General features: G+C 42.0%; 1 protein-coding gene and 1 non-coding gene across 3 annotated transcripts in view; one reads left to right on the forward strand and one right to left on the reverse strand.

Moving 5' to 3' along the window:
- The window catches only part of LOC119945017 (SAM domain-containing protein SAMSN-1-like), a 363531-nt gene that overhangs the window by 86945 nt on the left and 250839 nt on the right, over positions 1-25747 (reverse strand). The window contains exons 4-7 of one of the 2 annotated variants that reach the window (XM_038766014.1): positions 17299-17339; positions 14244-14281; positions 12492-12578; positions 2034-2113 (exon numbers count right to left, since the gene is read on the reverse strand). In XM_038766014.1, the coding sequence (XP_038621942.1) occupies positions 2034-2113; positions 12492-12578; positions 14244-14281; positions 17299-17339 (246 nt within the window). Of the gene's footprint in view, positions 1-2033; positions 2114-12491; positions 12579-14243; positions 14282-17298; positions 17340-25747 lie in introns of those variants that run through there. The other variant, XM_038766015.1, reaches the window with a different exon arrangement.
- LOC119945365 lies at positions 7962-8100 on the forward strand. The gene has a single exon (XR_005456232.1). It is a non-coding gene; the product is annotated as a small nucleolar RNA SNORA7 (small nucleolar RNA).

The raw sequence follows: 25747 nt of genomic DNA on the forward strand, positions 1-25747 counted from the left end.
TCTCACTGACTTCCCTGCTTCCTGTCTCTACTGACTCCAGTTCTTACTTCACTCTGCAGCCCAGGTCATTTTTCTGGATAACACTCAAAAACTTCCAATAGCTGTCCACCCAATTCCACGTCAAACAGAAACTCATTGGCTTCAAAGCACTCAGCTCTCTCCTGCCTACCTTATTTCTCTGGTCTTCCACTGCAACCCAATCTGCACTTCCCGCTTCTCCAATGCAGAACTACTCTTTGCACTGTAATCTCATGTATTCCACCACAGAACCCTTGCCCATGACTTCTCTCCCGCCTCATATCGCACACTCCACCACTCTCCTCACCTTCAAAACCCTAAAATCGCATTTCCTCCAAGAGGCCTTCCCTGACTAAGCCCTCATTTCTCCCATCCATCCTTCCCCTTGACTATGCACTTGGCTTAAGCACTTTAATACTTCCCCAGGCTCCATAGCACTTATGTACATATCCTTATATTCGACCATTTCTCCAATTTGCAATTCATTTTAATGTCTGTTTCCCTTTGTGGACAGCGGTCACGCCTTCCAACTCTACTGTACTGTAATTTTCCAACCACTCAACCCAGTGCTCTTTACACAGTAGATACTCATTGATTGATTGAACCAAGGCTCGCCAAGGTTCAGCCCCAGCACCTAAGAGTCCAGTAAACCTATTGTGAACTGGGAATGTGTCCCTTTTTGTTTAGTACTTCCCAAGCGTTTAGCACAGTTTAAGCGTTTAACAAACACCTCCACTATGACCATGTTTTTTTTGTGGACCTCATGCGGAATGCCTTCATTTGGTCCAGGAAATAAAGAAGCTGCTGTTCTTCCAACACCCCCCTCTCCCACCCACTTCAGCCTTCCATCCTACAGATAATTAATTCAGTAGCGATAACTGGGAAAGCTGCCAGTATTGAGGACACCGGCTCCTTTCCCAGTGCAAATTAAGCCCTGTAGGTATCCTGCTTGATTCAGGGAATAAAAGAGTTGGCTCTGACATCAACAACTTCTTTTTGGACACAATGCCCGGGCTTGGTTGCTTAGAAAAATTCCACTTTATTAGGGCCCTGTTTTCTCCGTAAGCAATCAATCCTTTGAGTTTTGTTACCATTACAACTCAATGTCGCTACTACCACCTTCACTCCAACTACAGACAAACTTGGATTGGTGACACAATACCTACCCCCAAAGGAATTTCTCTGAGTTTTTAGTGCCTGTCTCCCCATCTAGATGGCAAACCGTTGAGGGCAGGGAATGTACCTACCAACTCTGTTGTACTGAGCTCTCCCAAGCACTTAGTACAGTGCTCTGCATGCAGTAAGAGCTCAATAAATATGATTGATTGATTGAGGTGATGGGGTAGGGTCTCTGTTTATTAATCATCCCCCCCCCCCCCCCGCCTCGAGTGTAATATCGGCTTTAAAAGTTAAACATTCTTGAATGAAAATGCTACAGTGATAAAAATCTATCTGTGGCTGCCAGGGAACGATCTAAAATCAGTATGATGTTCGATTCTGCACTTGCTTGATCTTGGGTATATAGCAACCAATGGCCTAATTAATTTTATGTTATTATTATTAGGCAGTATAAAGTTCACACTTTCTTAATTGCTCAAACTAGAAGGATAATGAATATACTCTTATGAAGAGAATGGTCAGAAAGGACGTCTATGCTTTTCTATTCATTCTGAAAAGGCAAGTCCCCACAGCCTAGGCTGAAGTTGGCCCTATTGATCTAGGTACTCAGCACTGGTCTTACCAAAGAAAATTCCAGGGTAGTAATTTAAAAGGCCCACCACCACTTCAAAAGACTGTAGAGCCTGGATGGTTTGAATAATCAAAATGGCAGATAAATTCAAACTGAGGCTGACTTTTCACTTCTATCTCAGTTTCTGGAAATTCACTCCAGATGGGACTAACCAAATGTTGGCCAGCTACAGAGTTAATTTTTTGTTTAATCTAAGCACATGGTTGACGCTCATTAACTCTGAAATAGCAAAGATAATCAAATAAACATTCAATATTCATGTTACCTGATATGGAGTAGCTTCTCTTTTTCCTCCTTGCAGGATATTTATGTCGTTGCCTTCATGGAAACCACTTTCACTGAGATCTAAAGAAAAATATAAATATTCATCAGGGTAAGTATTAGAGACTTTATAACTAGTCACTTATTTTTAAACTGCATTTTCATTTTTTATCTGATTTTCTTTTACATTATTGTACTTTACTGCATTTTACTTTATACTCTTGGGTTAGCACAGCTAGATTACCATATCTGCCTTCTCTCTATCTCCCTCCCAGCGTTTCTCTGTCCCAGTCTACACTATGTACCACTGCATAGATCTACTTCTTGAAGCCCCCATGAAGCCCCCACATTCAGTGGCTTCCCATATCCCTCCACAGCTTGTTGTGGATAGGGAATGTGTCTGTTTATTGGTATATTGTACTCTCCCAAGTACTTAGTACTGTACACAGTAAGCACTCAAATACAACTGAATGGATGAACAAAGCAAAGATGCAATGCACTGAGGAGGTATGAAAAATACCATTAATATTATTAGTACTTAGTACACAGTATGCACTCAATAAATACAACTGAATGAATGAATGAAGCAAAGATGCAATGCACTGAGGAGGTATGAAAAATGCCATTAATATTACTACCACTAATACTACTACCTACAGGAGATTAATTTCATTCTTACACACACTTGGCTATCACCTCTTCAAACATTAGACCAGAACAAAAACAAATAAGAAAGGAATGGACATGACTTTGTTCCCTTGCATACGCCACTTCGCCCACTGCTGCCATCTTAAATACACTTTTCACCAGCACATTTTAAGCCTCATCAGTTTAGGTTCCATATCCAACTCATGAAAAAATTATGGTAAATGATTTCCTACAGGATTAGTGAGACCTGTGTGAGAGACTCCATATTTCAAAGATGTTGATGTTCAGCTAAATAAACTAAAAATCAAAAGGCAGTATTTCCCTCTCTCTTTTGGCCTCTGAAGAGAGGGCTACTATATTCAGGATGGGAAAATAGGGCTTCAGTTTACCTTAAGACCCCTTCTTACTGTTTTCAAAGGAAATCCTGCTTTCGTTGCCTTGGTATGTCACAGGAAATCGAGACATGAAATCCATGGTTGGCAGATGCTTTTAATTCAAAACTCTATCTCACAATCCTTGGCCCAATACTTACATATGGTGGGCAAGGCCACCATCTCACAGGATTCCAGGGTGCCTCCAAAACTCAAAGCAACAAGTCCTTAAAAGTGAGGAGACCCAGGATGGCATTTTGCAGGGAAGAATCAAATTGGTAGCTGTGGGCAGCAAACAACAGTTCTTGAATAATGTATTGTAATTGGCCACTACACTCTTAATGACATTCCCTTTGCCCAAGAGACCAGAGCTTCCTCTTATGATGAACTGCACTGCCTTAGGTACGAAACACTGAGAGCATTAGCAGGCTGCCAATAGCCGAGGCGGTATCATTTGAAACGTAAAATGCATCAGTGTTGTTGACAAACTTACATTAGAGAATTGCTTCCCACTGTGTGAAGCGATTTCTAAGTGTGGGACTGGAATTTTTTTTTTTTTAATCGTGCCATTATCCCATAAAACCATGTCTGGTCAGAGTGCATGTGGAATTGAATTGCCCTGCCATTAAAGACCATTTTAAGAACTCAAATGAGAGATTACTAAGTGTTAAGCTTTACGGAAACGTTAATACATTTATGAATTTTGTATAATTCAAAACAAGACCTACCAAAGATGAAAATGAGGGTTCCTGCCCAACAAAAGGCAGAAAAATCATAAAAGAGGATTTAAAAGTACAAATGGGATTCTTCTCGTATATCTAATCATCATCATCATCAATCGTATTTATTGAGCACTTACTATGTGCAGAGCACTGTACTAAGCGCTTGGGAAGTACAAATTGGCAACATATAGAGACAGTCCCTACCCAACAGTGGGCTCACAGTCTAAAAAGTCTAAAAGTCTAAAGTCCTATCTAATCATAGGACTAAGGCTGGAAAGGCTGAGGGAGAGACAACTATGGCTGGGTAGCCTTGAGGGAGAGATGACTAAATCCAGGAAGGCTGAGGAAGAGACAACTCTGCCCAGAAAGGCAGAGGGAGAGATGACTATGTCTGGGAATTCTGAGGGAGAGATGACTAAGGCCGGATAGGCTGAAGCAGAGGAACAGGTATATTCCCAGAGTGGCCATTTGTCTAATTTTATCCCAGTCAGACCAATTTACAGCTGCTCTATCCCCTGTTCCATAATGATACGGCACCAGATGCCTTCATCACTTAGCATTTGTAATTTTTTAGGGCCAGCCTCCACGCTGTGAATGCCGCAACGTGGAAACAGTGCCCACATTCTCAAAGACCTTGGAAAACGTAATGACTCTGGAGTAATGAAGGGAATCCAATCCCACCAGGAGACACACTCAACAGCAACAAAGTACAGCAAACTTCCACAGAGAAACCTCTGGGGTGTATCCTGAGAAGCAAAGTGGCTTAAAGGAAAGAGCAAGGGCCTGGGATTCAAAGGACCTGGATTCTAATCCCAGCACCACCGCTTAACTGCTGGGTGACTTCAGGCAAGGTACTTAGCTTCTCTGGGCTTCAGTTTCCTCATCTGTAAAATAGGGATGAAATGCCATTTCTCCCTTCTAGACTGTGGAGCAGGGACAGTGTCTGCCCTGACTATCTTCTATCTATCCTGGTGCTTAGTACAGTGTTAGGCCCATAGTATGTACTTAAAAAATACTGTTATGATCATTATTATTGTCATTGTTGTTAACAATTATACCATCATGTTTCTTTCCAGGGCTAGCAGAAGATGTCTGGATTTCTTCAGTGCCATCAGTGGCAAACCTACATCCTTCATTCACACCACCAAGCTTCAGATATTTGCTTGGAATGGCTTCTCACTGAAATTGGTACACAGCAGGAAATAGAAGAAAAAACATAGGCCTGGGAGTTAGGACATTTGGGGTCTAATCTGGCTCCACCCCTTGCTTGCTGTGTGACCTTGGGCAAATCACTTAAATTCTCTGTTGCCTCAATTTCCTTATCTGTAAAATGGAGATAAAATACCTATTCTCCCTCCCTCAGACTGTGAGCCCCATGCTGGGACAGGGACTCTATCTCATCTCTTTATCTTGTATCTACCCAAACAATCAGCATAGTGCTTGGCACAAAATAAGCCCTTAATAGATACTATTTGGAGTTGAAGTCTCGGGGATAAACACTTTCAACGCTGTGATCTGGAGCTTCCAGAAGTGACTCTCACCTTGCAGAGTGATTTCCCTTGAAATAATCTTGCAGCAGAATGGGCAATGTGATAAGGTCTTTATGTTATTGTTGATCTCTCCTCCTGCCTCTCTCTTGGCCCCCTTGAGATAACTTCGACATCAGGCAGCTTTTGAAGGGGCCCTGCCCTTTCTGCAAATGCCAAGCTCCAAATGTTTGAAAAAACTAAAACAGTCTAAACCAATAAAGGGGTGAGTGAAAATAAACGAACTGTGATCTTATCAACCTGTGAGCCCTCCTGGCCGGAAATCTCCCTTACTCTTGTATAAATATCAGAATCCTCTTTGCACCACGATCCTTGTTTAAAGAAGAATCATTAAGCTGGACTGGGGAAAAATTTAATATACTGGCTTTTTTATATGGCTTAGGGAAGGCTACCAGATTATTTTCTAAGCCACCTGAGGCAATGATGATTTGCATATTCATATAAATTGCCATATTGGATATGAGCTTCCCTGACTCCTAGGTGTGCATAATAAATTTAATTCATTAAGGGAACTGGCTGCTGTTGTACTGAAGGAGTTATTCAGAGGGCGAAGGAGGACTGGGTTTATCTACCCAATCTTTCCCACCACACACAAAAGGCCCAAAGGCCACTAGCTTGGGGCAGGAAGGAGAATCTGGAAACTGTTCCTAGAAACTGTGGCCTCTGAAAGACTTAGTTCGCCTTGCAGAATGGAATGATCCAGGGTTGAATACTGAATTCTCATGATTCCGAGTCACAAGCCCTAAACATGTGGCAGTTAATCTCAGTTATTACAGAAGAGCCTGATGATATTCATGGGCCTCAGGCAATTTCCCAAACCTTCAGAACTACAATCAAGAATACTTATTGAGCACCTATGTGCAGAGCATTGTTCTGAGCACTCAGGAAAGTTCAATAGACTTAACAGAAAAATCTGCAGCCTCAAGAACCTTACAATCAAGCTCTTTGAAGGGTCACAGGCAGTTAATATAATCCAAAAGCTAAACTAGATCTCAATTCCTAAACACCTTGGGATAGAATCTAGATTGTAAGATCATCATGGGAAGGGAATGTGTCTGCTAACTTCATTGTATTGTACTCTCCCAAGCTTAGTACAGTGTTCTGCACAAAGTGCTCAATAAATACCACCGATTGACTGATAGAAGACATCTCAGGCGACAAGTGCAAGCAAGAATAAGTTTCCAAGTTTTCCTTCAGCCCTTTATCCAAAGCTCCTCCTCCAATAAGAATAAGAAGCAGTGTGGTCTAATGGATAGAGCACCAGCCTGGGAGTCAAAAGACCCTGGGTTCTAATCCCAGCTCTGCTACTTGTCTGCCGTGTGACTCTGGGCTCAGTGGAAAGAGCCTGGGCTTGGGAGTCAGTGGTCATGGGTTCTAATCCCAGCTCTGCCACTTAGCTGTGTGACTTTGAGCAAGTCACTTCACTTCTCTGGGCCTCAGTTCCCTCATCTGTAAAATGGGGATGAAGACTGTGAGCCCCACATGGGACAACCTGATCACTTTGTAGCCCCCCCCAGTGCGTAGAACAGTGCTTCGCACATAGTAAGCACTTAACAAATGCCATCATCATCATCATTTAACTTCTCTGTGCCTCAGTTCCTTCATCTGTAAAGTGAGGATTTAGACTGTGAGCCCCCACGTGGGACACGGACTGCATCCAACCTGATTAGCTTATGTCTACCCTAGCACTTAGTACAGTGCCTAACACATAGTAAGCACTTAAAAGTAGTCCCTTCAAGGCCCTACTGAGAGCTCACCTCTTCCAGGAGGCCTTCCCAGACTGAGCCCCCTCCTCCCCCCCCATTCCCCCCCGCCCTACCTCCTTCCTTTCCCCACAGCACCTGTATATATGTATATATGTTTATACGTATTTATTACTCTATTTATTTTACTTGTACATATCTATTCTATTTATTTTATTTTGTTAATATGTTTTGTTTTGTTCTCTGTCTCCCCCTTCTAGACTGTGAGCCCACTGTTCGGTAGGGACCGTCTCTATATGTTGCCAACTTGTACTTCCCAAGCGCTTAGTACAGTGCTCTGCACACAGTAAGCGCTCAAATACAATTGATTGATTGATTCAGAAATGATTTAAAAAAAATAAGAGCCTGAACCTTTTAAGAACCAGATTCTGCCACCACTCAATTAAATTCACGCCTCTGTTTCCTGACTCGGATTCCTACCTTTCATGCAATAACATTGAGGTAACAAAGTTAATTGAAGGAAAGTGGTAGGGTCACTGTTTCTTAATGGATACCTTCCAGTTGAAGAAGGAAGAACTTCTAGACTGAGTTTCTAAAGACAGTTTAAACAGAGGGGGCTCCTCTGGGATCTGCCATCTCCCACTCCAACTCCACAAATTTAGGATATGGTGATGAAGGCCAGGGTCAGGATGGAGGCTCACACCCCTTTTCATTCTAAAAGAGTGGGAACCTAGTGAAAAGTTGGCAGAAGGATTCATGTAATAAAAGTAGACTGACAAATTTGGATTTCCGTCTTTGTCGGCCCCTCGACACGCTAATGGGTTGCCACTTTATTAATACAAAATATTCCTTTGAAAATGAAATGGAGAGCATGGGATGAAGATGCTGACTGATTTCTGCCTGGGGTTGGCATAGACTTATTGGGGGCTACTCCTAATGAGGCCCTCTCAGGATCACACCTGGAGAGTTTCCAGTACTCTAACCAGTCTTGGCTACCAGAGGGAGAGTCAAGTAGAGGCACATCCATTCCTTTCCTAGCTTGGGTAGAGGCTAGCGAGTGGAAGGCAATCTACTAATGAGTACTACAACTCAAAACTCACCCGTGCTGGACAGCAGCGGCAAAGGAGAGAATCGAGGCCGGAGACTCAAGTTTACTGCACTGACGAAGGCGATGAAAAACCATTTCTGTATTTTTACCAAGAAAACTCTAAGGAACCACTAGCAGAATGATTGCAGACGGAGGTGGGGCATTCTGGGAGAGATGTGACCATGGAGTTTCTTTGGGTCAGAGACGACACGACAGCATAAGACAAGACTCCTAATGGTGCACTTTTTCTGGGAAAGACACGGGCAAGTGGCTGGAGATTCTGGGAATGTTGAGTACTGCTCAAGGAGCTGGCATGAATCAGCACCCAGACAAGAGCCCCTCTTTATAAGCGGGGGCAGAAACTCTGGCTTAGACCCTTCCCACGGAGGTAGAGGGCCCAGCCTAAGGAGAGGGGACAGAAGGGAAAAAAAAAATCAATCTGTCGATGAGTTGCATCTACTGAATGTTTGCTGTGCACAGATCCCTGTACTAAATGCTTGGGAGAATACAGTACAACAGAGTTGTAAAATAGCAGTGGATTAGCAAGTAGACAGTGACAGGTGGACAGATTTACAAATTAAGCCCACAACTGGGACTCAGCAAGTGTTCCTCTCCCGGACTCAGCTGCGAATTCTGCCCCTTAATGGAAATATTACACCTTAGTGGGTCACGGTTAGGTCTGCTGCATCCCAGGACACCCCTGCCACTGTGGGTCAGAGGCGTTCTGGGATGTCGTGTCAGCCGGCCTGCGTCCCGCAGGGTTGACTGGATGTCACAGCCTGAGTGACAGACCGCCATTAAAATGTGTCACGGGTCAACACCTGGATTACTGTGACACTCTCTGGGATTGGCTTGGTGAGCTAACCCAGTGTCCCCTGAGTCAAGGGGAGGGAGTGGCAGACCTAGAAGCGTGCTCTCCCTAGGGGCTGGAGGTAGCCATTCTCAGGACCAGTAGTCACCCAAATTGCCAAAAGGCATTTGGCATTCATCATCATCATCATCATCACCAATCGTATTTATTGAGAGCTTACTATGTGCAGAGCACTGTACTAAGCGCTTGGGAAGTACAAATTGGCAACATATAGAGACAGTCCCTACCCAACAGTGGGCTCACAGTCTAAAAGGGGGAGACAGAGAACAAAACCAAACATACTAACTAAATAAAATAAATAGAATAGATATGTACAAGTAAAATAAATAGAGTAATAAATATGTACAAACATATATACATATATACAGGTGCTGTGGGGAAGGGAAGGACGTAAGATGGGGGGATGGAGGGGGGAGGAGGGGGAGAGGAAGGAAGGGGCTCAGTCTGGGAAGGCCTCCTGGAGGAGGTGAGTGGCATTCACACTGGTCCTAACGGGGGGGGAGGGGGGGTCCACAGAAAGGCACAATTCCTCCAAAAGACTAAGCCCTAATTGCCTCTTCTCCCACTCCCTTCTGTGTCACCCTTGCACTTGGATTTACTGCCTTAATTCACCCTTCCCTCTGCCCCCCAGAACTTACAAACAAATCCGCAATTTGTTTACACTGATGTCTGTTTCCCCTCCGAGACTATAAGCTCATTATGGGCAGCAAACGTGTCTACCCATTCTATCATATTGTATTCATTCATTCAACGTATTTATTGAGCGCTTACTGTGTGTAGAGTATTATACTAAGTGCTTGGAAAATACAATTCAGCAATGAAGACAGACAATCCCTGCCCACACTGGGCTTACAGTCTAGAAGGGGAAAGACAGACATCAAAACAAGTAAACTGGCATTAATATAAATAAATGGAATTACAGAAACAACGGGGGGTGGCGGGGAGAGCAAAGGGAGAGAGTCAAGGGAATGCAGAACTGCAGCGGAGCTGAAGAATGGGTGGGGGGCTTAGTCTGGGAGTCTTGTGCTCTGCCAAGCACTTAGTACAGTGCTCTGCACACAGTAAGCACTCAATAAATACAATTGATTGAGTAGGGTCCTCTTTCCCACTAGCTCAAACAATTTCCTTCCCAGGATTTGAAGTCCTGCAGAGGGCTCTAAAATTTTTTCTTCCTTCCGTTTTAATTGCCTCTGGCACAACCAGTCATTAAACCTGACAAAGCAAAGCAAGAGGAGCCAGCAAACTCCCCTGGCCAGAATAAATAGGACCCAGCAATCCACCTCTAAGCAATTAGGGAGTAATTAAGAGTCAAAAGTAATGTTACCATGGAGGCGAAAGAAACCTTATTGGTTACTGTGCGGGAATGGGTTAGAAAGCCCCAGAGTATTTCCAACCAAGCTGTTGCAGTTACACCCACTGAGATGAAAACCCACATGCCCCTTCTCTTCCATCTCCGTTTATAATCACAACAACAACTTTGGTCTCAGGCCATCAGCTTGCCCCAGCTGGTTGTTAATCCCTAGGAAATGCCTTGTGACTCCACTGTTATTGCTGAAATCTGTTAGACTTTAGACTTTATTTTTCACTCGATCACGGATTTTGAGGCAAATCAAAGTCCTGGGAGGTTCCCCTGAACTTCATTATCTTTCCCTTTGCTGAGCCAGACTACGCCCCTCCTACCTCCTCAAGGTAAAAGATTCCATTACGTACCCACTCCCAGTTCAAAAATGTTCATTTTGGACTGTAAGCTCCCTCTAGACTGTAGCTTGTTGTGGGCAGGGAGTGTGTCTGTTTATTGTTATATTGTACTCTCCCAATGCTTAGTACAGTGCTCTGCACACAGTAAGCCCTCAATAAATACAATTGAATGAATATTGATGGCTCATCTTCACCCAATAATATGGACATTTTTTGTAGAATGTATCCTACAGCAATGCAGACCCCATCCATCCCTTCCTCTCCCTATATCCCTTCCCCCAGCCATTTCATCCACTCCCAGTCTTCTCCCAAATCCCGAGGGTCCCCCTTCTGACTTCATCTAGACTTCCCAAAAAAGCCCTCAACAGGAGTAACTTTGAGGAATGTCAAGTGGGTTTTCTAAATGTAAGCAATTTAATTTTGATTTCAATCACCTAAGGATGCTACAAACTAATTTAATGCTTACAATTTTTCCTTTGTAAATCTGTAAACAAATTAACCCTGCTGATATGTATAATCATTAAGGTTTAATTTTATGTGTAAACATTCACTTTGATATGCATCCCTCCCCAAACACCACATCACTTATGTACCTATCTATCTCTAATTCACCTTAATGCCTGCCTCCCACTCTGGTATCTAAGCTCCTTGAGGGAAGGTAGCATGTATATCTATTCTTTGGTATCATTTCCTCCCGAGCGCTTAGTACAATGCTCTGCCCACAGAAAACGTTAAAAAAATCACTGATTGGTGAAATTTCAGTATACAGAAAACCGAGTCTATACCATAGCAAGCATTCTATTAGAAAGTCATTTTTCACTTATTTTATATGCACAAGACACTGAAATCTCAACGAGTCTATCAGTTCAGTTTGGATCAGCCTAAAGGTTTGTACCCCTGCTAGAATATTCAGGGGCAGAAGTCTTTCTTCTTTGCAGCTAGTAATTAAATGAGGGCAAAATCTAATATTTCCTTTTTTAAGTACCAGTCAGTTCCTACCACCCAAGTGAAATGTGGAACCCCATTGCTTTAGACCTCAGTGCCGACAATTTTCAGGTCAGAAGTCTGAAATTGCAAATCCTCCAAATACTCATTTCATTGTGATACCCCCTGTTGCAGTAGCAAAAAGGTGAAGGAGAGTATGGGTCATTTCTCACACTTCCTTTGGTAATTTTCCATCTCCCGATCACGTCTCTTCTATTTCTTCCCCTTTCCAGGCTAAATAATTCAAACTGCAAAATCATTTGCTACATAATACCTCCTACTATCCCCTCTAGCCAGGCCCCTCTCAAGACCTATGTATACAATGCTAAACAATTTCACTGATATGACTAGGCAGTGTGGCTTAGTGGAAAGAACAAGGGCTTGGGAGTCAGAAGTCGTGGGTTCTAATCCCAACTCCACCACCTATCAACTGTGTGACTTAGGGCAAGTCACTTAACTTCTCTGTGCCTCAGTTACCTCATCTGTAAAATGGGGGATTAAGGCTGTGAGCCCCACATGGGACAACCTGATTACCTTGTATCTACCCCCAGCGCTTAGAACAGTGCTTGGCACATAGTAAGCACTTAACAAATACCATTATTATTATTTCTAAAACTTTTTAATCCCTTATTATTCTGCATGCAAGTAATACCGCCTTGGCTAACGTGCTTCATCTATGTTATTTACTACCTTCTGTGATGTCATGCATAAGAAGTACACTCAGTGGGAAACTGAGGTCCTTTGTGGGTGAAAGATGAGAAATTCTCTTTGATGCCTTTTAAATTACTTTGGGGTAAATGCAAAATCATTTGAACTGCATTCAGCGATTACCTTCAAGATGACAGGGCCTTGTGATGGACTGATCACCCTCTGACTTCCTGGAAGTCTGCCAAGAAGCGTCAATGCCATTTTTCCTGTCTGCAGTCAAAGCATAAAGAGGAGTCACCAGAATTTGCACCTGCAACTGACCAAACTATCTAAAGGATAGGGAAGAGCATGTCAGAGCTAGTCAAACAAGGTCAGCCTCTAGATTTAGCATTTTTTGAGACCTGGGAACTGTGTAGCGAATTTTGGAGTGATCTGTAGTGCACTCTAGGTAGATTCTCCTCATGTTCCCAACTTTCTTATTTTGTATTTGCCCAAGTAGTTATTACAGTGCTCAGCACTCAGTAAGCACTCAATAAATATGATTGATTGATGCTTGGCAATATATCCTTTCAGAAGCTTCTAGTATCATGTGTTAATTTCAATTAACTTTATACTTAGACAGGGAAGCCAGGATTTCACCAAAGAACTTTAAAAGACAGAGTTTTGTAGCTTTCTCTACAGGCTTGAGAATTTGCTTATTGGTTGCTTCCGTTTTATTTTGGTATATAAACTGGGCATATTAACAAGTAGAGTCCAGTAATCAGCAACCTTACCAAATCTTAAAAATTGAAAAATTATAGGACCGGTGAAGTGGTGGTTGACAACAAACTAATCATACCTGTTTATGTAGAGGTTGAGATTTAAGATATTCAATGGAAAAACAAAACTTTAGCCAAAATTCATAGGACAGTAAAGTATATCATTTGTAAAGCTGCCAGAGAGGGAATGGATATTTGTAGCTATAAAAAAAAAGCCTCATTCCCTGGTGGTTGGGGAAATATATACTCCGTTCTTCCATAACAGTGTTCTCACACACCGTTTGGATAGAGCAACATTAGAGAAAGCGGGAATGTTCTTCCAGTGAGTCTTGTCTATGTGGAATGGGTACGAAGCAAATATCCAGAAAAATGGTTGTGCTCATTTGTTTGACCCCGATTAAGATGATCTTAACCCAATGTGTGTTGGGATACTTTAAGGACCCATATCTCCCTCATCCCAGTCTTTGCTCCCAGAGGATGACAGATTGTAGTCTTCTGTGGCCACCAGATAATCTACAGTAGAACTGAGGGGGCTGAAAAGAACCTTGGGAAGCCATTTAGCCCAAAGTCCAAAAGAGCAGTGCTGTTTTAGGGTCTCCAAAGTGCCATAATAATGGCATTCATTAAGTGCTTACTATATGCAAAGCACTGTTCTAAGTGCTGGGGAGGTTACAAGGTGATCAGGTTGTCCCATGGGGGGCTCACAGTCTTAATCCCCATTTTACAGATGAAGTAACAGAGGCACAGAGAAGTGAAGTGACTTGCCCAAAGTCACACAGCTGACAATCGGCAGAGCTGGGATTTGAACCCATGACTTCTGTCTCCAAAGCCCGTGCTCTTTCCACTGAGCCATGCTGCTTCTCTATAATAAGCTAATAAACCACTGGAGAAGATTACTTTGAAAAAGAGTAATTACCCAGGGAATAATCCTAAGTGGCTCATCCATCTATGGTAATGAAAACAACAAAATATTTTTCTTCACTTTCCCGCTGCCTGGACACAATTCAATAACATCTCCATTTGGCTTTGATTCTAATCACTTTTTGGTGGCAGGTATTGCTTTTACATCATATGGGCATGATGGAAAAAGGATGAGAAAAGCAAAAAACCTTCATTGAATTTGACTCCATTATTTGCTTAACAATGTAGGAAAAAAATTCCCCCATGAATTACTAACCAAATACTTCATTTTCAGACATGGATTTCTGGATAGATCTAGAAGAAATTAAGAAATGTACTGTTATTCAAATCAAGAGCTAATAGGCAAAATAGGCAGTATCAACATTCTCCCAGCAGTGATTTTGTTTTTCTCCCTTGATACTGCGGGTCACTTGACCTGCTGACTGTATTAAACCAATGAGGAAGCTTTGAGAAGTAGTGTGATCTAGTGAAAAAAGCATATGACTAGAAGTCAGGAGACCTGGATTTTAGTACAGGCTCCACCACTTGCCTGTGGTGTGATCTTGAGCAAGTGACTTCACTTCTCTGGGTCCCAGTTTGCTGGGCATAAGACACCAGATCTCTCTCTCTCTCTCTCACACTTACTGTACTCCACAATTGGGACAGGGACTCAGTCCAACCTGCTTAAAGACTATATCTACCAAGGTTTAGCATAGTGCTTGGCACATAATAAGCAATTAGAGCTGCAATAATTATTTTTCTGGAAGGCTAGTCTCATTAGAGCAGACACATACATTCTTAAAATTAAAGAGGAAAAACTCCCACATTAAGCCCGCTGGCCACAGCTTTGTGGTTTAGCTTAGCAAAACATTTATTTGCAGCCTGTCAGTGAAAACTAACAGTTCCTCAAGAATTTTACTTGAACAGAGCCTGGGCATTGCTCTGATACTTGATACCCATCCTGACTTTTCTCCAAGTGATATTGTTGAAAATATTTTTGTTAGACATCCATAAATCCTACTAGTGTGAAGGCAAACACATGACCTACTGAATAAATTGCAGGATTTTTGCCTTCAGGTTTTAGAGAATACCAATCACAAGAGGAAGGCAGCCATTGCTATTGCTATATTTAAAATGGTATTTGTTAAGCACTTACTTTGTGTCAAACACTATTCTAAGCACTGGGGTAGATACAAGTTGAATAGGATGGACACAGTCACTGCCCCACGTGGGGCTCACAGGTTCAAATCCCGGCTCCGCCGCTTGTCAGCTGTGTGACTTTCGGCAAGTCACTTAGCTTCTCTGTGCCTCAGTTACCTCATCTATAAAAGGGGGATTAAGATTGTGAGCCCCACGTGGGACAACCTGATCACCTTGTATCCTCCCCAGCGCTTACAGTGCTCTGCACAGTGTAAGCGCTTAACAAATGCCATCATTATTATTATTATTAAATAGGAGGGTCTACAGCTAATGGTGCGTCTATTTGATCATAGTATTTCATTTCTTCAATTCATTTCAGAAGGGCTATCCCAAGGCCCACTGTGACAATGATAAATTTAACCCAGGTTTAAAAATCAATCAATAGTAGTTACTTCCTGTACTACTAGTAACTTACCGTAGTTACTGTGCAGAGCATTGTACATGGGCACATGGAAGTCCATCTCTCTCTGCCCAGGACTCCCATCATCTTCTTCTCCAGCCAGGAGTTCGAAGAGGCAGTTACAGCATGTTGCCTCAACTTTCAGAACAATGAAAAGGCTTCGGTGGCTTCCTTAACTGTGACTACAGCTGTAGCCCTGATTTTTGGCTTTGAGCTGTAAGGCTTTGTGGGGAGGAATCTTGTCAACTAACTGTTGTACTGAACTTTCCCAAGTGCTTTGCACAGTGTATTGAGCACAAAACAGGAGCTCAATAATACCTTTGATTAACCGACCTTTTAACTCTGCTCCTCTAGCTACAATGTACTATCTTTCATTATATAGTTGTATACACATACATATATAGTTGTCCTTGCCTTTCATATTTTTCTCATACTGATGTTCTTTCATCTTTCCTTAATGGCCTGAGAGACAGAAGACTTGGATTCTAATTCTGGCTCCGCCAGTGACATGCTGTGTGACCCTGGGAAAGTCACTTAACTTCTTTGGCCCTCTGTTTCCTTATCTGTAAAATGGGGATTCAATGCCTGTTCTTCCCTCTTAGACTGTGATCTGCATGTGGGACAGGGATTGGGTCCAATCTGATTAACTTGTATTTATCCCAGCACTTAGAACTAATACAGTAATAATAATACCAGGAATGTTTTCCCTGATTCTGTTGTAGGCCCTTCCCTGAGACAGAAAATAAAGCAGGATTTATATTACTAAAGGTAGGCTGGTATGTGATTGAAAGCTAGAGTAGAGTTCACCTCTGAGATGATAAAAAATCACTTCAAAGTTGATTCAGGGAAAAACTCTCAAGACCCGAGGCTAGGAAATAACTGTGGGCACGGAGAAGCTTAAACAGTGGAAGGAAGTTGACTTTGCTTTCTTACCAGTTAGAACCTGGAAGTGGGATTTATCTGTGTGGGGCAGGTTAGAAAAATCAGAATTCAAGCTGTTGATACCACCCCATTATCTCCTCCTCTTTTCTCAGCTGCTTAGAAGCTTGGGATCTTAGTGTCTGAGACACATGCAGACTAAATCCAACAATTTCATTTCCATACTTTATTTGGGGAGGTTTTGTTTTTCAAGAAAACATTTCTAACCCTGTAGAACTTTCCCATCAGAAATTTTTCTTAATTCCTTGCTCAGCACTTCCCTGAACGACTGAACTTTACAAATTTACCAACTATTCTCTCCAACTATTTGTCACACAGCATATGTGTGCCATGGTATTAGTAGATTCATGCTGAATTTTATATCCAATTTGAAGTAGTTAAGCCAAATATATTGGCAAATGGTTTTTTTTATTATTTTCAAAGAAAACTCCTTATAAGATAAACAGGTCATTGGCACAAAAATGTTAAAAACCAGTTTGCCACTCTAACCCAGGATCGGTTTGAGAATACGGCTATTTTCCTGAAAGATTTATCTAGCACAAGTGTATTAGTATTTTTTAAGTCAATCTGAAGCCGTAGTATTTGAGGTGGATATGTTATATACATTATTGTAGAAAGTAAAATGTCAAAATAACTAAAGGACAAGCAAGCATGTTTACCAAGGAAAATAATTACTCAAAGTTAATGCACAAAGTAACCATTGTGAAAAAATTCTGAATTGATAATATTACAGTGAATAATATGTGAACCAAAGAACAGAAGAATGATGGAGAACAAAAGACTTTCAACTTACTTTCTCGTTTTGGTTTGTGTGTTCCTAAAATCAGAGAATTCCTTTAAAAGAAATAAAAAGAAAAAGATGGATAAGACACAAGGAAATCTCATCTCCACTTTGATCCTCATTTGTATTTTGCTACTTAGATATCACACATTTATTTTTTCATTATTAAGTATTAAGTGTTTACTACATGCCAAGAATTGTGCTAATTACTTGGTAGATGCAGGGCACAGACTCAATTCCACAAGGGACTCTCCATTTAAGAAATAGAGAAAAGAGTTATGTTACTCCCATTTTACAAATGAGATAAATGAACTACACGGAGATGAAGTGTCCAAGGCCACAGAACAGACTAGTGGCAGATCTGGGATTAGAGCCCAGACTTCCTGATTCCCAGATCTGGTAGCTTTCCATTATGGCATCTTGCCTCCCATTCAGTGACCTCTGCCTTTACAACCTTATGGAAGAAATGCATTTCAAAACCTGGGTCAAGATGTCAAGGTCTGTTGCTGCTTTCTAATATCCATCAGTATGACATTGCCAAATTGCCAGTTTATAAAGGTGGAATGAAAATGAGTTGGATGATCTCCCAATATCCAAAATTCAATGTCATCTTGGGAAAAAAACAAAACAAAACCAAATTGATCTGTAAACTCGACTTCTTGAGGTGGGATATAAACCAGGGTGTGAAATTCAAATGCTCCAATTGAGACACAGGTTACGAAAGATTGCTGAGCAGGAAAGTGCCCATTCCTCAATGACTTTAAACTTGTCTTCGGATTCTCCTTAGGCCTACTGGTTAACTTTCTTCTGGACCCTCCTTGACTTTAATTCTATCTGTTCTGATGACTCTGACACCTGTTTACATGTTGTGTTTTGTTGTCTGTCTCCCCCTTCTAGACTGTGAGCCCATTGTTGGGTAGGGACCGTCTCTATATGTTGCCAAATTGTACTTCCCAAGCGCTTAGTACAGTGCTCTGCACAGGGTAAGCGCTCAATAAATACAATTGAATGAATGAATAATCCATCACACTCTCCTTTAACCACTTTTCCACAGCATTTGGATAGAGTGCTGTTCCACAAGAGCTAAATATCTGTCCTATTAGTACTATTAATCAAATGTAGGTGTGTGGGTTCTGTTTCATTGACTCCCACCCCCGTTACCCCTCAATACCCTTAGCATGAAAACCAGGAAGCATCTTCAGCTTAAACTGACTTCAACTAACAACAGGTTAACCCAAAGATGGCGGATGCACCAAAACACAGACAGACTCACGGCAAAAACCACCTAATGAGTGAGGGGTTTTTTGATTGAACTAATCTAACATACACGAATGCTGGTCCTCTAACAGGAAGGAGAGGGGAATGCCCAGTTCAGTAGCAATAGTACCTGGGATGTTCCCGTTGTTTTTTTCTTAATATTCACTGGGAAAAGAACTGCACAAACATATTACAAGCAATATTTTTTTTTCCTCTTGGGAAGAAAATACACCGTAGTTCCTATAATCGCTAACAAAACTATTCTGAATAAAGAGTAGATGCCTAATGATAAATGAATGGGTTCTCCATCTTGGACTGCCCTATATTGCCACTCCTTAGGTCTGGGTATTTCAGACAGTATTACACAAATATTACACTGGTGGCATGTATGGAAAACCAAGAGTTCCTTGCTTTCATTTTCATTTTAAAAGAACCGGTTCCAGCCCCAATGAGATGCCTAATATTCAGGTGGAAGGGCCAACCCCTGGACACGCTCTGTACAGACCTGCTCTCTTCTCTCCGAGATCCCGATTTAGCATTTTTCAGCTGATTGTACTTGGCTGTGAAACTGAAAAATCTAGTTCCTCTTGCCCCTTTCAAGGGTCTGTAAATGAGGCTCAGACTTCCAGGATCACTTAGCAGCAGGCCATATCTGTTCAAATTCATTTCTTTTTTTCAAACTGCTGCTACATCATTCACCCGCCGAAGGCACAATAATGTGATATTTTCACTCTGCAGCCATTGTAAGGCAGTAAAATGCATTATTTATTTAGTGATTCATTAAATTTCTCTAGCACCTTTCATTTCCTCCCATATGCTCAGGAGGTCTGAAGCCTACTCTCCTCTTGTACCCCTCCTCATCCTGATTTCTGATTTTTATTCTATTTCTTACCATTCATGCCATGCAACTGTGTTGCAGATTGGCAGTGAGAGCAGTTATGTTTACATAGGGAAGAACAATCCTTTCAACTCTAGCTATACGATGTAAGCACATGAATAATTTTTGACCCATTAATTGTGCATTTAAAGTGTGATTACATTCAAAAAGGGATGGTGCAGATATGGTAACCTCTTCTTAATTAATCTATTCCATAGTACCTTCAGGCTGTACATTATTACTCAACTGGTTTGAACTAGTGTGACAGTGAATCTGAGGAAAAATGAACTCTTTTGTTTCTGCTTCAAGTTTGAACAAGCAAACTGCCTCCTCAAATCGGAGCCTGTGTTACAGGCTATTTACCAGAGAAATCACTTCAGAGAAAGTCAACTTTCTTTTCAGGACTCTGAATTTGTGACGCTCTTGGTCACTGCACTCGTGGAACACTGCATTAGGAAGGGTCAGCCAAATAGGATAAGATGTCACCCACTCGATGCTTGCCACTTGAATGAAATGAGTGACAAAATCTGCTTGAATTTGCCTCCTTCCAAACCCTGAACTTTCACCAGTCATTTTTTTTTTTTTTTTTTGCTGCTGATCATTGTGAAGGAATCCCAGGAATCCCAAAGCATGGTTAATCCAGTCTATTCTGGTGAGCTGCCAAGATTATTCATCACTGGGAAGAAGGCAAGAAGCAGCGTGACTTAGGGGCTAGACCCCCAAGCCTGAAGTCAGAAAGACCTGGGTTCTAATCCCAGCTCTGCCATCTGTCTGATGAGTCACCTTAGGCAAGTCACTTAATTTCTCTGTTCCTCAGTTTCATCATCTATAAAGTGGGGATTAAGACTGTGAGCCCTATGAGGAACAGGGACTAGGTCCAACATGTTTAGCTTGTATCTACCCCAGCGCTTAGCACAGTGTCAGTTACATAGTGCCTAACAAATATCATATAAAAATACCTATGCTACCATCCCTGGAGAGAGGGAAAAGGGGGAATCATGGTTCTTTTGTAAGAGTAAACATGTTTCTTGGCAATTTTCCCAGAGGGAAATTCCCTGAGAAGTAACTTTCATCTTTACCAAAACAAGCATGGAGGGCTATATCAATCAACAGTATTTATTGTAAATTTACTTCCAGATATCAAATGTCCATTGCCTCAGCTTTCAGTCACCAGAAATTCCAACCCTTAGAGTTAGTTCATTATGGACCAAGGGACTATTTCATCTAAGCCTACTCCTCCTAGATTTTGCATTCAATAATTTAAAAAGGTTTCCTCTCTATCCTAAAAGCCAAAGGGAAAAAGAGTATGTCACTGGTTTATGTAGTCTGACTATTGGAAATGCCAAAGGTCTTTCTACCTCCAGGAACTACAAAACCACAGGCACTGATAATTTTAAGACGCAATTCTTCCACTTCCCTTCCATTTTTCATTGCACTTATGGGTTTGGGCCAGGCAGAGACTATAAAATACCTCCCTCTCTTCAGGGTGACCATTTTAAGCACGAGAGAGAGAGAGAGAGAGCGCGTACAGGCACTGGCATTTGTGCTCCACTTTCCATCCAGAGGGGGGATTATTTACTTAGTGTGAGAAGTGGTAATAATATCAATTGTTGAACACAGCACTGTACTAAGATTTTGGAAAGCACAAAACGAGCAAGCACAAATCCCTGCCCACAGGAAGCTCAAACTCTATCAAGGGAGGCAAAAGAATTTACTAGCAGAGAAATCATAAAAGTCACTGAATGTAATAATAATGATGATGGTATTTGTTAAGTGCCTACTCTGTGCTAAGCACTGTTCTAAGTACTGTGGTAGGTACAAGGTAATCAGGTTGTCCTACGTGAGGCTCACAGTCTTAATCTCCCTTTTCCAGATGAGGGAACTGAGGCACAGAGAAGTTAAGTGACTTGTCCAGTCACACAGATGATAAGTGGCAGAGCCGGGATTAGAACCCACACCCCCTGACTCCCAAGCCCATTTTTTTTCTACTAAGCCATGCTGCTTCTCAAATGTAGTCATGAAACTACTGAAGATGGGTATAAATTAGCTTGTGTTAAATAATACAAAGGGGGGAAGGAGAAGGGAAAAAAGGAAAGAAATCAGGAGTACGTTAAATATTGTAGTTTATTGTCCAGATTCCACCAATGAAAAAGGCTGTAGTCTAGAATGCCAAGGATGGTGGGGCATGCGGGGACTTTGGCCTTTGAAAAGGAAGACTGAACAGCTGAAGAGAGCAAGCATCTCTCTTTAACTGAATCTGTATGAGGAGCAGAACTGAGAGTGATGATCTATGCTGCCAGGCAAGATCTGCAAGAAAAGAGACAAACTCGACAGCTGACCTTGAAGTGATTAGAACAGGCCTCTGTACATCCTTTCTTAAAGATGAAGGTATTTCTAGAGTAGAAAGCAAAAGCGTCACCGGTGTCATACCAAGTCTAGGCTAAATGACCTGAGGAATACCTCTGTAAAGCCAGAGGAGGGCAGATATTATTGCATGAATCCCACTTGCATAAGGACGATCTTACTATAGTATTTGCATAATAATAATGTTGGTATTTATTAAGCGCTTACTATGTGCAAAGCACTGTTCTAAGCGCTGGGGAGGATACAAGCTGATCACGTTGTTCCATGTGGGGCTCACAGTCTTAATCCCCATTTTACAGATGAGGTAACAGGCACAGAGAAGCTAAGTGACTTGCCCAAAGTCACACAGCTGACAAGTGGCGGAGCCAGGATCTGAACCCAGGACCTCTGACTCCCAAGCCTCTTTCCATCGAGCCACGCTGATTCACCTATTGTAATCTAGCATGCCCATCACTTACTTGGTAAATAAAATACGGTTGAATTGTGCAATCTATTGCAATTGTGCTTGGAAACAATGTTCTGAGTGACAGGAAATCCACAATGGATCTTTTCAATTGATCAGTTTCTGTCCTCCCACATCCCTCTCACACAGGCACTTGCATAGAGGTGAGGGATGGACTAATATCCTTCTTGCCCTTCAGTACCAACCCCTATCTGTTGGCTTTTCAAGCTGGAAAGGGTGGAGGATGTTGTCTCAATGACCTGGGCTATGGCCAGTTTGGGTGATAGTATCCTAGTTGGAAGAAATTTTGCTAGTGAGATTACCCAGGACTACGTTGCTCCCCGTGATAGCTCTCTATCTTCGTTCTTTGCAATTAGGTACATGAAAAGAGCATCTTAAAATGACATGCCAACATTCTAGGTGGGGCTTGATGAAAGCCCCAGGACGAGTCACTTCAACAGTCTGACCTCTACTTCAGCATCCTAGTGACATCCCATTCAACACCAATCCCAAATCAAGCATCCAATTATCTATCTAACCTCTCTGGAATCTACTATTTTCTGAATCCACACTTCTCGCAGTAACTCAGTCCACAACTTCTCACTCGCATAAATGTATAGGCACACCTCCTCCGTTAGTGTTGACAATTGCTCATCACACTGACAAACAGCTGCTGTAGCCCAGGGGATGCTTTCACACAGGACTTGCCCAAATCATATGCTGTAGCATGATGACAGCACTGAAGGTGTATATACCATTTCTTGGTTGCTCTGTAACCAAACAAGTTCTAGCCAAAACACAAACAACCCAATCTGCCAGAACTGGATATAGTAGAGAGTACAAAGTGTTTCAGATCATCTTTGCTCTCCTGCTAGAACCTGGTTGTCGTGCCAAATAAGGGAGCAATCTCCAGATTGCTCTTTCTGTTTTTATCAAAGGAAGAGGCTGCATTAAGATATTACTAATTCCATATCTAAAGAATCTCATCCGAATCCAATGGCCCAAGGAACTTGCTAAACACTAATTAAGCCAGAAAGAGAATAGGAGGAAACAGTGGTGAATGCTATTCTGAGAGCACCATGAATTTTGAGGATGTCATCATTTCTAACATCATCAAAAGAATGCAAAACGATATATTGGCCGAACGAAAAAGAGTGAATGCTGAGGTGAGAAATGGGTAAAGCATTGACATTTTTATGGTTACAGCCAGCCAGATCTCTCAACAAGCTGTTTGTATTTTTTCATGGGGACTGTGGAATCAATTAATGTATAGTATTTATTGAGCACTTAGTACATGACACATAGTAAGCACTTAACACACATCATGCTACTAGTAATAAGGGAAGCAGCATGACCTAATGGATAGAGCTTGGGCCTGAGAATCAGAAGGGCCTGGATTCTAATTCTGACTCTGCTAATTGTCTGCGGTGTGACCATGGGCAAGTCACTTTACTTTCCTGTGCCTCAGTCACCTCATCTGTAAAACAGGGACTAAGACTTAAGTCCCATTTGGGACAGGGACTGTGTCTGATCTGGTTAGCTTGTATCTACTCCAGCACTTTGTACAGTGCCTGGCACATAGTAAGTGCTTAATAGCTTAGAACAGTGCTCTAGCGCTTAGAACAGTGCTTGGCACATAGTAAGCACTTAAATAACATAATTATTATTATTACCAGGTAAAGTGCCAGCTAAATTAATAGACAGTATCCCTGTTCTCAAGGAGCTTTCAGTCTGAATTAATTGAATATTATTTTCACATTTGGGTCAACAGGTATTTATTTTTAGAGAGTCTCATTCTACCAAGAACTGAGTTGAAATGGCCACTTGCTTTGTTTTATTTGAGAAATTATTTTAAAAGTCAGAAGACTTGAAATATCAGTGGGATCTTGATGGGTTACTATTAAAAAAAAAGGTGTGAGGTTGGGGAAGAGGTTAAAAGTCTTGTTTCTGTTCCAAGGCAGAGGTCAACCAATTCTATCCTATTGTTCTCTCTCAAGTGCTTAGGGTCAGTGCTCTGCACACAGTAAGCGCTCAATAAATACTACTGGTTGACTGACAGGAAAGGACTAAAATGGGGCTTTGGTCCTACAGCCTCTTGTTAACAAAAGTGGTAGTTATAATTACAGTTTTCATTTAACTCTACCAAAACAACCGCAACTGCCTCCTGCCTCGTAGGTAGAAGGAGAAGAGGGGGCCAGTAATCCAGGTCCATGGATTTTTCCAAAGCAAAACATCTGTTTCCGGAAGGAAACCAGTTGAAGCCACCACACGAAATTCATGAGGAATGTTCCTTGCACGCTGAAGAGTTCGTGATAGGGTGACAGGAGATGATGTATGTGACCAAACTTTAGGAAGGAAGTGATTCAATTAAACATGAGAGAAAAGTACAAACTTACTCAATTATGATGATGAAAGTTATATATAGGAGCGGTTCTACTCATTTGACATGCCAGGAGTCAAAAATGAGATTACGCACGGCTTTTCTGCGCCAGTTGCACTCTTTCGCAGCCTGGTGCAGGTCTCACTGCTGGGATATCATTGCTAATCTTATTTGCTTCCCTTACATTTCATAAATAGTTATGTCAGGGAGGCAGCAGAAACAGAGATGTAGCCCAGTTTGAGTTAACTTCAGAGACAAGGTGGAAGTGTCAGATTCAGGGGCTGGCCCCTTAGTCACCCCAAGTGCATCTCCTCTCTTGTGATTCCACTCCTCCGCTCAGAACCACCTTCCTCTGCTAACACAATTGCTTTCTTTCAATGCCACTGGTAATGCCCAGCTGTTCAGTGGGGGCATCTAGGAGGAGGTAAGCAGGTGTGGATGGTACCTTTGAGGTACCCGACTTCTCCTCTCTGTCCTCCTGAAACTCCTGCAGAGTGAGGATGGACGGGATGTCAGAAATGTCCCCCAGCTGGAACCTTCCCCGGTGATGCAAAGTAAAATTAAAAGATTAATGTGGTGGCCCACTATTAATGCTACTTGCTGAGTGCTCGCTGTTTGCAGAGTACTGTACTACGTTTTTGGAAGGGTTCAATACAAAAGGGAAGCAGCATAGTCTAGTAGAAAGAGCGCCGGGCTGGGAGTCGGAAGGACGTTGGTTCTAATCTCAGCTCTGCCAAATGTCTGCTGTGTGACCTCGGACAAGTCGTTTCACTTTTCCGTGCCTCAGTTCCCTCATCTGTAAAATGGGGATTAAGACTGTGAGCCCCATGTGGGACTGGGACTGTGTCCAACCGGATTACCTTGTATGTACCCTAATGCTTAGAACAGTGCTTGGCACTTAGTAAGTGCTTAATACAATTATTATTATTATTATAGAGTAGGTAGACCCAATACCTTCTGATTTGTCTAGGCATTTCTTTAGTTTTAGCTATGTCTGTGGGTGACCATATTTAGACTCAAAACGTTCTATGTCTTTACTGGAAGATACTGGAAAAGAGGAATTTCATGCTCAGCGTGCCCTTGGAAAACACACTTTTTCAGGCTGCTTTACCTTCTCATTAATATCTTGTGGCTGAGAAAC

The sequence above is a fragment of the Tachyglossus aculeatus genome, chromosome 24 (genome assembly GCF_015852505.1).
Source record: "Tachyglossus aculeatus isolate mTacAcu1 chromosome 24, mTacAcu1.pri, whole genome shotgun sequence".
NCBI classification, from domain to species: Eukaryota; Metazoa; Chordata; class Mammalia; order Monotremata; family Tachyglossidae; genus Tachyglossus; species Tachyglossus aculeatus.